A 14,403-nucleotide genomic window follows, 5' to 3' on the forward strand; every position below is an offset into this window, starting at 1 on the left:
AGAAATGGGTTACCCTACCCATTTTGAGCTTATTTCCATTTCTCCCATTTACATGCCAGAGTTTTAGAATGGCAATACTGGGATGCTACGTTAATTTCTATTTTAGATAAATCAGACTCCTTATTTAGGGCGTTATTTGGTAAAATCAGACCAACAGAAAATTGACTGTGACTTAAATACTCTTTTAAATTCATCCCAAAGTTACACTATGCAGTGGGTCCACTAGACTCATTTTCTTATGTTCTACTTTGACATTCCTAGTGTTTTATACACAATTAGCATGTGATATCAGTATTAGCTTTTTCTGTATGAAATACTAGTCTCAAAATTAAGTGGCTTAAAATAACCATTGACTTAGCTCATGATTTCGTGGCAACCTTTCCTAACAAAAAACTTTTTTAGACTATTTATTCATATTAGAGTTGTTCATATTCCATATAAAGTATATGAAGTTTTAGAAACTACATATTTCTTAAAATGTTACAGCAAATGAAAATAATACTGCATTTTGGAATATGGGTTATCTACCCTCAGGGTAGATAAAAGTAAAAAACTAGTGTTGAAATGCAATGTACCAGCCTATAGCACTGAACAAAATGAACTTTCACTTACCAGTATTTACATAGTACCCATTCTTAATATAAACCGCTCATTATATAGAAAAGTGCTTTTTGTTAGGTTTTTTAGCTATGTAGCCAGTTAAAATTTATTTTATCCCACTATAGACAAAAAAGGGAAAATGAGGTTAGCATATAACAAGAGATACCTGGTTGGGTTGGATGACCAGTGTAACAGGGCCTCAAATGTATCTTCTGTTCTTATGCCTTCCCAGCCCTGGCCCCTGGTCCCTGACACTGGCCTATTGAATCTCTGGACTAGAGGAAAACTTAACATCTAATCTACTGGTTAAATCAGGCAGGCATCGGAATCCCCTGCGAAAACTCACAAGGCCCACCTGCAGATTGATTTAGCTGCTCAGGAGTGGGGACTGGGAATGTGCACATTTAACAGAGTTCTCAGGAGGTTATGACATGCCCATTCCCACCCTAGTTCTTACAGTGGACTCTGGTTCCTGTGGTCTAGTGCAGCCACTTATCGGATGCAGGGGTCCCACCTCAGCTTCTCTAAGTGGTCACCCAGATGGGATGCTCACTATCTTCTGAGGCTTATTGTTTTTCCTTTTTTTTTTTTTTTTGGTTTGTTTTTAGCTACTCTATACTATATTCAGATTTCTTTCATTTTTACCTAACGTTCTTTTTCTGTTCTTAGATCCCATCCTGGATTAGGTGGTATGCATTCTTATAAGTGAAATATCAATATATCAAAATTACTCATTTTGGCGAATCAGTGTATTTTCTGTATATAATTATAGAAAGTCCACATTGTTCTTCAAATTTACTCGTAAAAAATTATTTTCCATTTGGCACTAAGGTTTATTCTCAAGGTGTTCAATCTATATCAGTTTTTATTTGAAGCTGTGTGATCTATCTAAAACAAACATTAGTAACTACTTACAAAATGCTCCTTAGAATCTCAATCTGGTTTATTGTTTTAAATCGCAATGTTCTATTTATGTGCAAAAATATACTTAAGGTATATTATGGTTGTAGGTTAACAATTGCATTGGCAAGATTCATTTTACCTGTATGTTTTTACTGAATGATCTATTTTCCAACCCAAGGCAAGTATGAGTATGTGGCATGATGACACAGCACCTTTCCTAGAAAAGTGTTTACTGACTACTGAGTGTGCCTTTGGTAATCCTGTTAAAAGCTATGAAAAAATAAAACATGACCAAAAATAAGAAAAGGAATAAGCCTTGTCTTCTGGGGATTAAAGCTGAATTGACCACATACCCACAAATGCACACATTAGAGGTCAGTACTATCACTGCCATTACCTAAGTGAAAAATGAAAGCTGAAGAATTTAATAGTCAAGACTTTGATCACTGGGGTCTAACTCGACTTCAAATCCCAGCTCTGCTCTCACCAGCAGCTTATCCTTGGGCAGATGATTCAATTGCTTTAAACTTCAGTTATTTCAACTAAAAAATGAGGAGACAATTCTATCTCATAGAATAATGAGATAAGGCATATGAAGCAATCAGTATAGTCCTGACATGTAATACTGAGCCCCTACATCATGTTGACTGCTATTACAACAATATATACCCAGCTGAAAACTCAATAATACAAATGAGCTGGGGAACACCTAAAACTAGCATATGGAGAATGATTTTTGCTAACCCCAGCAAAAAGCAAGGCTGTATCACCCTTTATTTGGGAATGTTAACCATACTTTTCTTCTTTTTTTCCTATAGCCCCAATAACTGCCAATAACTGCCATCTACATTCTCTCTCCTCATCTAACTCTGAATAACTCAATGACCATAGTACTCATGCTTTTTAATTAAAATGATGTGTCCTCACAAATAAATCTCTCAAACTCAAAACAAACATTGTGCTTGGAATAATTACTGAACTTGTCACCAAAGAAGTCACATGGCAATGACAATAAAGAAACATGCAGACTACATTCTGAGGATACAGCTCTAAAGAGTAAAAACAGTGGAATTTGGAAAAAATAGGAGTAAAGAATTGCTTTGAGCAATAAAAACTGAGATTGGTAACTCACTTTTCTTTTTGATATAGGCTTGTCACTCACAGCCAAAAACCCTCAGCAAAACCACAGCTACTGTTTACCCTCCAGAGAAATGCTCCTTCCTCACCCAACACGTGTCACCCTTCCTAGAAAGGTTTATCCTCTTTACAATTCTTGTTAAGGTGGCACTGAATACAAAGTTACTCATGATCGACTTCCTTACTAGTTGTCAGTGTCTACCCTTATAGAATTTCATGTTTGTGTCAAAATTATTTAATGAGTTCCTTATAAACATGCTCCTATCTAGGCAGAGTGCTGTGGAGTTTATAAAGATGAGTAAGATGATACACTTTTGCCTTCCAGTTAGCAGAGTTAAGTTGATGCTATTGAGACTATATGCCTCCCAAAGCTGAAGATACTTACTTTCTTAGCCCATTAAAGAAAAAGTATGCCAAATCCTGACATAGGAGATGCAAGTGTAGGAGTTCACAAGGAAGAATGGTCAGTTTCAACAAGGGTAATTCAGAGAAAAGTTTTGGAAGAAGTTGCAATAGAAATATAACTACAAGAATGAGCATACAGAGGGCTAAAAATGTCTGACCAACAACGAAAAAGACATAAACATGTAAAGAAAAAAAGAAAGGTAGACGATGGAGCCTGCCCATTTAGTTTATATATAAGCTCTCTTAAGATGATGTACAAAGGTATTTTCATTTTTACCGTTTTTCTAATCAGCAGGTATGTTTTATACAAATCACATTCCATATGCCTCTAGAGTGTCTCCTAATTACATGCTTGCCCTCTTGCTGGTAACCCCACTCTAAAGAGGCAAGCTCAGGGCTAAGAATTTGAGACAAATACACGTTATCATTAACGGCATTCTCCGAAACTGTGCCACAATTTTACCTTCATCTTCTCTGAAAGATTTTTAAATCTCTGATTTTTAGTATTTATTCAGCACCAAAACAATTCTTTTTCTTCCAAGACCAAGCCATATGACTATGTAACATATTAAGTTGCAAAAGATTATTACTATATTGTTCATACCATTTGTATATTTGTATTTGTTCTTTTTCCCCAAAGTTCCAGCAAAAAAGCTAGAGGGATTAGTTCTAGTCTTAAAAGACAAAAAATTATTTTGCTTAATTCAGAAAGAATATATTACATTAACAGGTCTAGGTGAGCTATTTCAAAAAGGTTTTTGTTCCTCAATTCCTTTATATCATCAAAAAGCTTTTGAAATCTAAATTTGCATCAAAAAAACTTATTGCAGAAAGACAATTTACATTGTCTTACATGAATATATAAAAATATCTTATGCTCAATACTAAAATTGGGGGTCATATGACCTTTTGGCCAGTTATCTAAATAGCCACATTTTCATATTCTACTTTACATACTTATAAGCTAGAAGAACTATTAACTGTAGTTTACGAAAAATCAATTATTTATAAGAGAAAATGACTATCTTTTAAAAATATAAGCAATTCTTGAACTGCAGAAGAATGAGCCATAACATGTAAAACTTGAAGAAAAATTTTAAGTAGAACTTTAAACATGTAAATTAGGCAAAAACAAACAACAAACAAAAGTGAGTGGGAGAAGAGAGAGGAAAGAAGGAACAAACAAAAACTTGTAAACTGTGACAATCTAAATTCAGGTTACTGCTGTCCTGAACTTGTAAACTGTGACAATCTAAATTCAGGTTACTGCTGTACTGATACAAAGATGTAAGAGGAAAAAATAACATTTTAAACTCAAAAACTAAAATGTTTTACTATTTCAACATATTACTTCCTCCAGAACTCTTATAACATGTACATAAATAAGAATGTTTCTCATTTCTTAATTCATTAACAATGTATACATTTGAAAAAATATATACAATATTTCAAAACAAACCCTTCAAGACTATATTTAAGCAATGACATCCAAGGAAGCAGAACTCAGGTACCATGTAATATTTGGAAAATATGGTAACTTAAAGATTAAGTTTTCTCTTCCTTGCTGGTTACTCTGAAGTCTCCAATATACACAGGTTGCTCCTAACGTGGTTTTCTTATTGAGCCAAGCATCTTGATGGGTTAATCCCAGTTTCATTTTCTCCAGTACTACAAAAATTAAAAAGAAATAAACAGAAAATAATTTACTTAATTATTCACAAAGATAAACAATAGTCTATAGTTTTTAAAAAGACTACTAATAAAATAAAAAAGTGCATAAATTAGTTTGCTAAATGCTACCAAGAGGATTGCAGTTAACTATACTGTATAGGATTCCTGAGGCTTCACTTAAAAATCAGTTTATATGAGAAAATAATTCAAGGAGAGGGTGTCTGCGGACTGTAAGCTCAAGATGAATGCAATTAACATGAGATGAGCAAAAATCATCTCATCCAGCACTAGGAAGGCAAAAATCCCACTGAATTCTAAAGTGATTTAGATGAGTAGTATTTTAAGTAGTGTGCTTGGTTCTTGGTGCCACATTTTGAGAGGCTGTGAAAACTTGTAGCTTATTCCACAGAGTGCAACTACTTCATTCCAGAAATGGTCTGGAAATCAAATCAAAGGAAGAAGTCAAGAGGCCTAGTGAAGAGCTGTTTTGGGGCCAACACTATTAATGGTGTTCAATACTGAGATATCCCCAGTAGGAATAAAATCAACGAAGATTTCTTTCTTTGGCTGAATATACACTGAGTCATCCATAACTCGTGCCCTTTTTGTTTGATACAAATATACTGGCATTCTCTTGGAGGAATTATGAATGCTGTTTACATGTAATAAAATTCTGTTTCTAAGACCTTCACTTCATTATTACTCAGAGAAAAAGTGAAGGCAAAAAACCTTGCTGACAAGTGTGTCTGTGTGTGTGTGCACATGCATGTGTACATGTACAAATGTGGAAAACGCCAAGATGTTGATGGCTTTTAAACTGACACATTTTAAAGTGTCACTCTAGAAAAAAACTGGCAAGATTTATTTTTCATGTGAATAAAAATAATGTAATTTAGAATTTAAGAAGCAATTTAAATATTTTTAGTAAAGGCAATTATCAGAGAAAATAAACTTCCTAAATAAATGGCACTTGGCAGTCATATAAAACCACGTTTATTTGGTGCCTACCATGTGCCAGGAAGTGTGTCAGATACTGTGGGAGATCTCAAATTAAGACAAAATGCCCGAGGACCAAATTAATATAGACAATCATACACACACACACACACACACACACACTCAAAAGTTGGGGAAATAGGAGGGAACTCATTCCATGCAAAGAGAAGAGGTGTATTGCCTGGAGGTGGCAGGGGTGAATCAACAGAGCTACAAAGAAGGTTATTTTTGAAGGCTTTTGAAGATGATAAGGGCTGAAAGTGCAGGTAAAAGCCAAACTGCAAAGGGTCTACACTAACTTACGAGGGAGTCTAAATAACTTGGAAGTAATTTGGAAGCAATGAAAAACTGCATATGTACACGTGTATGCTTCTATGTATGACAAAAATGTTGCTATTGAACCAAAGGTCTCTAATATACCAGCATACCTTGTTTTATTGTGCTTAGCTTTACCGCACCTCACAGATATGTTTTTGTTTTGTTTTGTTTTGTTTTTTAACAAATTGAAAGCCTGTGGCAACTCTGCTTGAACAAGTCTATCAGAGCCATTTTTTCCAACAGCTTGTGTTCACTTTGTGTCTCTGTGTCATAGTTTGGTAATTCTCATAATATTTCAAAATTTTTCATTACTATTCCACCTGCTACGGTGCTCTATGATCAGAGATCTTTGTTATCACTCTTGTAAGTGTTTTGGGGCACCATGAACCGTGTCTGCATAAGATGGCAAACTTAATTGATAAATATTACGTGTGTTCTGACTACTCCACCAACTGGCCATTCCCCCATCTCTCTTCTTCTCTTTAAGCCTCCCTAATCCCTAAGACACAACAATATGGAAATTAGGCCAATTAAGAGCCCTATCATGGCCTCTAGGTGATCAAGTGAAAGGGAAGAGTTGCATATCTCTGGCTTTATATTAAAAGCTAGAAATGATTAAGCCTAGTGAGAAAGGCATATCAAAAGCTCGGATAGGCCAAAAGTTAAGACTCTTGCATCAAAGAGACAAGTTTTAAATGCAAAGAAATGTTCTTAAAGGAAATTAAAATGCTACTCTAGTGAATACACGAATGATGAGAGCAAAACAGCTTTATTGCTGATATGGAGAAAGTTTTTGTGGTCTGGATAGAAGCACAAACCAGCTACAACATCCCCATAAGCCAAAGCCTAATGCAGAGCAAGGCCTTAACAGTCTTCAATTCTATAAAGGCTGAGAAAGATGAGGAAGCTGCAGAAGAGAAGTCTGAAGGTAGCAGAGGTTGGTTGATGAGGTTTAAAGAAAGAAGCTATCTCTATAACATAGAAGTGCAAGGTAAAGCAGCCATTGCTGATAAAGAAACTGCACACAAGTTATCTACCATTTAGCTAAGATCATTGATGAAGGTGACTAAGTAACAGGTTTTCAATGCAGATGAAACAGCCTTCTAATGAATAAGATGCCACATAGGACTTTCACGCTACAGGGAAGTCAATGTCTGGCTTCAAGGCTTCAAAACAGGCTGACTTTCTTGGTAGGGGCTAATGCAGCTGGTGACTTAGTTGATGTCAATGTTCATTTACCACTCTAAAAATCCTAGGGCCCCAAAGAATTATGCTAAATCTACTCTGCCTGTGATCCACAAATGAAACAGTAGCTTGGATGATATCATATTTGTTTATAATATGGTTTACTGAAAATTTTAAGCCCACTGTTGAAGCCCACTGCTCAGAAAAAAAGATTCCTTTCAAAATATTGTTCATTGACAATGTACCCAGTCATCCAAGAGCTCTGATGGAATATACAAAAAGATTAATGTTGTTTTAATACCTGCTAATTCAACATCCATTCTACGGCCCATGGATCATGGAGTCACTCTATCTACTTTCAAGTCCTCCTATTTAAGAAATACATTTCGTAAGGCTATAGCTGCCACAGATAGTAATTCCTCTGATGGATCTCAGCAAAACAAATTGAAAACCTACTGGAAAGGATTCACCATTCTAGATGCCACTGAGAACATTTGAGATTCAAAGGAGGAAGTGAAAATATCAACACTAATAGGAGTTTGGAAGAAGTTGATTCCAGTCTTCATGGATGACTTTGAGGGGTTCAAGAGTTCAGTAGAGGAAGTAATTGCAGATGTGGTGGAAACTGCAAGAGAACAAGAATTAGAAGTGGAGCCTGAATATGTGACTGAATTGCTGCAGTCTCATGATAAAACTTGAGCAGATGAGGGGTTCCTCCTTCTGGATAAGCAAAGTGGTTTCTTGAGATGGAATCAATTCATGGTGAAGATGCTTTGAACATTGTTGAAATGGTAACAAAGGATTTAGAATATTCCATAAATTTAGTTGATAAAGCAACAGCAAGTTTTGAAAGGGTTGACTCCAATTCTGCAAAAAGTTCTACTCTGGGCAAAATGCTATCAAACAGCATCACATGCTACAGAGAGATCTTTTGTGAAAGGAAGAATCAACTGATGTGGCAAACTTCACAGATTTACAACTACTCAACCTTTAGCAGCCACCACCCTCATCAGTCAGCAGCTATCAACATCAAGGCAAGACCCTCCACCAGCAAAAGGATTACAACTCACTGAAAGCTCGGATGATTGTTAAGCATTTTTTAGCAATATTTTTAAGATAGGCACATAGTTTTTAAAGACATAATGCTACTGCATAGTATCATGTGAACATAACTTTTATATGCACTGGGAAAACAAAAAAGTCATTTATTGCAGTGATCTGGACTTCAGCTCAAAAAATCTTTAAGGTATGCCTTTTTTTTCCCAAATACTTTGAAATGTCTGTGTCTTTCGGAAAAAAATAAGAATAAAAAACATACAGCAGATAAAGACCCAAAATATTCAACTACTGTACATTTGAAGAATTTTTACAAAAGGGTTTGACAGAACACAGAGGGAAAGAAAACAACAGCATAAAACTAACCTTTCTAAAAGCAGTTAATGAAGCAAACATGGCAAACCCTATCAAGGATGACATTCAAGTGTTTAAAAATCTTCTTTGGAGAAGGTAAGAAAATTAAATTTGTATGAATGAGAAATAAACTGCAAGGCATTTGGGCTGAAAATTATGGGGCATTCTGCTCACTCCTGCTATTACAATAATTAACTAATCTTACAATCTGCAAACATTTGTCATATAGCAAGTGCCTGTATTCTTTGTTTTTTTAAATATCGTGGGTTTTAATGGGTAGTTGTGCAGCAATGCTGACTGCAGTGGAACAAGAGAGCACAGGTGGGTCAATGAAATTCAAGACTAGTTTTGGCCAATGTGCAAAATAAATGTTATCCCACATTTAATTTATTTATCTTGCATTAACAGCTCCTGGCGACTCCTTTATATATCACACTTACTTGTCTGTTTACACAGTTGACGTTTTTTTCTTTGATGGGTAGGTGAAAGATTAAGAAAAGTTAAAAGATAATTTAAATTTACAAGTAAAATTTTAAAAACTCACTACTCACAAAAGCTATTCATGTCTCTAAATTAAGACTTTGATATATGTATGTGTGTGTGTGTGTGTATATATATATATATATATATATATGCAAGGTAAAGCAGCCAGTGCTGATGGAGAAACTGCACACGGGTTATCTACAATCTAGCTAAGATCACTAATGAAGGTGACTACACTAGAGAACAGATTTTCAATGCAGATGAAACAGCCTTCTAATGGAATAAGAGGCCACAGAGGACTTTCATGCTACAGAGAAGTCAAAGTCTGGCTTCAAAGGACAGGCTGGCTTTCTTGGTAAGGGCTAATGCAGCTGGTGACTGGAAATAGACACTAATTACTAAATATTTTAAATATAAACATTTATATAAAAATACATATATATAAATGTATGTTATGTATTTATATACATATTATTACTTATAAATATAGGACTAGATCTGGGACTCAAAATATTTTGAGTTTGAATCTGGGCTTTGTCATCTATTAACCTTAGTTTTCTCATCTGTAAAACATAACTTGTAGTACACTTACTTCACAGGTGTGAGAATTAGAGTTGATACACAGAAAGAACTTTACATAATTCCTGGCACATTTAAATGTTCAATACTTTGCTATTAATGATTTTTTTTTTTTCCTGTTGTTATTTCTGCCAAGAAAAATTCAAATAAATTAGATCTGGGAGACAGAATGAAAAAAAGCTGTGTGTGATATATTGGTGTTACATTATTTACTTAAGCCACTGGTAAGGGAATCATCTCATTCTTTAGAAAATTAATTACTAAATTAAAAATAATTTGTTTTAAATTAAAAGGATTTCTATTTGACCCCCAAATCAATACTTTTTGTTTTATTCACTGAAATATTTTACACTGCTATTCTTCATTCCTAATGATAAAATGAGGTCCCTAAAAATGGAAACTCAGAAATGATGATTTTTCTCTTCTTTTTAGGTCACAATTTTTCATCTATAAAGTAGGATAAAACCTGAGGTTCCAAACAAATTTTAGTTATTATAAAAAGAGTCACGCTTGTTTAAAGCGGTAAAATAAGAAGAACTAAATATAAAGGGAGACTATATGAATTACATATACTGAGTGATATGAACTTTTTACCTTTGTACATGGCTATTTGAGTACTCAAGGCTACATGGCTTTCAACCTCATGGGAAGTATCAGTAGGTACTTAAGTAAAACACAATTTAAAACTAGAGAGCATCCCATGTTCTCTAGTCTGGCACGTATGAGGGAACATGAAAGGGGAAAGAGCTTCAATTTGCAAAATGGAATTCAGTGTTAGTGGTCAATTTACATAAAAAGGGAAGTTTCAAAAAAGTACAAAGAGAGAATATGAGGCAAAAGTGGGTCACCAAAAGAAAAAAAAAAGGAAAGTTAGTATGAATAAAGTAATGCTATAAAAACAAAACACACATATAAAAAGATTTGTACTTATATTTAACATACGAGTACCAGTAATGCTTTAAACCTGCAATAGTTTAGTTCTGTTTTGCATCTACATACTTATGTATCGATTTCACAACTAAATACTAAATGCCACTTAATATTTACAGCAGGAAATAATAAATTCACGAATTAGAGTTTTATCAACATTTTTATTATTAAGGCCAATTATATGTTTGTTAAAAGAGTATATTCTCATTAAAGAATTAAGATATAGTTTATTTTCTACTTATCTGTTCACCTGAAATCAAGACCCAAAATTATACTACAAGTCTGGGAGTAAGGACTTTAAATAAATTAAAGAAAAAAACATAAACAAAAATTCCTGTGTGTGATAGTTCTCCTTTTCCAAAAACAGTATTAGCTATGTATGGTCCTAAAACAGAACTAGCTTTGCTGATGTATCATGTAAGATCAAATTTTAAACAAAGTTCATCAAACGAAAATACATTATGGTATATTTAAGACTAACAGACTAGGGTTGTAAGTATATCTAAACATTTACTATTGTTACATTTACTATTCAAAAGCTTAAAAATGAAAACAAAAACAAAATTCCACTGACCCAGGAAAGAGTGACTTTCAAGTAACTAAAACATGGAAGAGTTAACACCAGCACAAGTACTGATTTCTTAACTGTCAAAGGTGCTGTGACTATACACATAAACCTAAGGTAAATGTTTTTATACATACTCTGAACACAGAAAATGCTTATACTTTACCTAGAGAAATACAAGGAGAAATGGGCTTGAATGGTCTTAGTTCCCAATTCTGAAAACCAAGAGAATCACTCACTGACCTAGAAGGTTGCCTTCTTAAAGATGATGAAAGAGGACAGCAGATAAAGTGAAATCACTCTACACTGGGTTTAGGTGCTAAAGTCAACACAGAAAGGAAAAACAGGAATACAAATTAAAAAAAAAAAAATTACTCAAGAAAAGCCCTTGAGGAGGCAGCACATTAGAGACATGTATCTCTTAAAAAGTCCCAAATCAGAAGCTTTTCCCTCAGCAATGACACAGGAAAACCCTGTTTCTCTGGTTAAGCAGCAAATGGTGTGCACTTAGAAACTATGATATAGATACCAAACACTCAGAATTTTCAATTTTGGGATCACATTCAGCATAGCAAGATGCCATGTTATGCATGAGAGGCACTTGATATCTGGAACACTTTTGAGAGAGCCACTGTCACATTCCTTAGAGGACATGTATTCTTTAGGGGAAATTCAAGCAGAATAACCACACCATTTTCCTCCTTCCATTTTTTTTGTTTCTTTTGTTTTGAAATCCACCCAAATATATATAGTTGAATTCCCTTAAGCTAAAGGCAACTGGTCTCTAACTTAAGAATAACTGACTATAGAATCAGGTGTCTCTCTGCCAAGACCTGTGCTTTTCCTCCTTGAACACCACAAGTGCTAAGTAAGGATTCCCTTTAAATGGACAGCAGTGCTATGTTCCTAGCATCTTGAGCTGGAACTTCTGAACCTTCTGAACCCAATCTATTGGTTATTTATTTTTTTACAGTCATTCTGAAAAACAAAAACCTCTGTCTCTAGTTAATCTGCCAAGATTTAATTCATTAGATTTAGTGTGTATTAACATTACTGGAAACCACATCCTTTTCTCAAGATTTTTACTACCAATAAATGAAAAAGAAGGATGACAGGGAAAAGCAGAAACAGGAAATGGACTGCAGTGTAAGAGATCACCAGTGAAAGGCCTACTTGTGCAACTGTACATGACCCAAACTATATGACCTCTATCTTTCCCACGTATACAACACTCGAAAGCACTGTAAAGATCAGTTCAAGGCCAGACATGGTGGCTCGTGCCTGTAATCCCAGCACTCAGAAGGCCGAGGCAGGAGGATTGCTTGAGGCCAGCAGTTCGAGAACAGCTTGGGCAACATAGTGGGACCTCATCTCTACAAAAAATAAATTAAAAATTAGCTGGGTATGGTGGTGCACGCCTGTACTCCTAGCTACTGGGGAGGCTGAGGCAGGAGGATCACTCAAGCCCAGGAGGTCAAGGCTGCAGTGAACCATGATTGCACCACTGCACTCCAGCGGGGGGCGACAGAACAAGATGCCAAAAAAGATCATTTTGGCATAGAGAAGGGTTACAATGATGCAATTTCAAAGACAATGACCAAAATAAAAGTGTTTTCCAGTGGAAAATTTGTATCACTAATACGTGGGTGTTGCTAGGCAACAAATATTGCAGTGTTTAATCTCTACCCTTCCTAAGGAATTGCATGCCGAAAGAAAACAAGCTTTTGTAGCATTTGGATATAGTTGTATCTAGTAATTCTTAGTCTTCTTTTTGAATGTTGTTTCTTTTATGCTGAAATATCTGTAATTCTTGTAAGTATGTATCAATCTACTCCCATTTTTTAAAAAGTTGGTTCTACTATCCATAATGATTAATGAGAACGTACTAAAATTACCATAAATCGATTAACAATATGGCATCATTATAATAGATGGCTACAAGTGACAAAAAAATAGATGTTGGTCATCTGAATTTGAATGCCTATGTGATTTATTAGTATCAATACTTACACAATGTATGTAGATATGTGAGTTTCAAAGAGAAAATAAACTCCAGAGATCAATTAAGAAACAATTATGCTTTTATAATTGTTATTTGAAAAGATTTGTATGAAGCTAAGACCTCATTTAGTATCCCATGTATGCTTCAGTGCCTAAACAAGTTCCAGTAAAATTAAACATCCATAGGTAACTCTTATTTTGGAGCACAAATTATATATTTAAGGAAATCTAAGAAATATCACGAACATTTTCAAGTTCATCCCTTAGGATAAAGAATATGAAATTCTGGTAAAAAAGAACTGAATCTGTCTGATAAGTTAGAACAAATAACTAACAAGTTTTATTTTATTTTATTAATTTTTTTTTTTTTTGAGACAGAATCTCGCTGTTGCCCAGGCTGGAGGGCAGTGGAGTGATCTTGGCTCACTGCAACCTCTGCCTAATGGGTTCAAGTGATTCTCCTGCCTCAGCCTCCCGAGTAGCTGGGATTACAGGTGTCCACCACCACGTCTGGCTAATTTTTGTATTTTTAGTAGAGACAGGGTTTCACCATGTTGGTCAGGCTGGTGTCAAACTCCTGACCTCATGTAATTCGCCTGCCTCGGCGTTGCAAAGTGCTGGGATTACAGGCATGAGTCACTGAGCCTGGCTGAAAACAACTTTTTATGTGGTTCAGTTTTCTCATCTATAAAATAGGGATAACACTAAAACATACTTGTATTATCACAGTAATGGTTATTTAATTAAAAATGGGGAAGCATTGTATGAAATACATTCTAATAAATGGTGAAGCTGTTATTGTCCCAAACACTATGTCAAGCACTATAAATTGGAGAGCTAAGAAATGATATTTAAAAAGTTCATCTACATATTCATGCTGCAATAAACCTCCACTTTTACAAATCTAAGATGGTGATCCTTAGACTGTTAGAATAATTCAAATATTTGCTCTTAACTCTTATTTTCATGTGGCAATAACTTTGATTATCAAGGTTATCAACAATCTATCCTAGTCCAAAAGAGCCTGTAACAACCAAGGCTAAAGTAATGTTAATTACAGGATTTCTATACCGTATCTACTATTTTAATGAAGAACTAAAAACAGGAACCTAGAAAACAGACTTAATGTTTCTTCTCAAGAATTATAATAATCTGTTAATGTGTATAAAACGATCCCTCCAATGTCTAATTTAAAAGCATGCCCACTGCAATTTTACCAA

General features: G+C 34.8%; 1 protein-coding gene across 1 annotated transcript in view; it reads right to left on the reverse strand.

Moving 5' to 3' along the window:
• Positions 1 to 1,166: 1,166 nt before the first annotated feature.
• PIK3C3 (phosphatidylinositol 3-kinase catalytic subunit type 3) overlaps positions 1,167 to 14,403 on the reverse strand; it is a 133,770-nt gene continuing 120,533 nt past the window's right edge. The window contains exon 25 of the mRNA XM_032152425.2: positions 1,167 to 4,713. Coding sequence (XP_032008316.1) covers positions 4,699 to 4,713 — 15 coding nt within the window. The 3' untranslated portion in view covers positions 1,167 to 4,698. The remainder of the gene's footprint in view (positions 4,714 to 14,403) is intronic.

The sequence above is a fragment of the Hylobates moloch genome, unplaced genomic scaffold, assembly GCF_009828535.3.
Source record: "Hylobates moloch isolate HMO894 unplaced genomic scaffold, HMol_V3 SCAFFOLD_5, whole genome shotgun sequence".
Lineage (NCBI taxonomy): Eukaryota > Metazoa > Chordata > Mammalia > Primates > Hylobatidae > Hylobates > Hylobates moloch.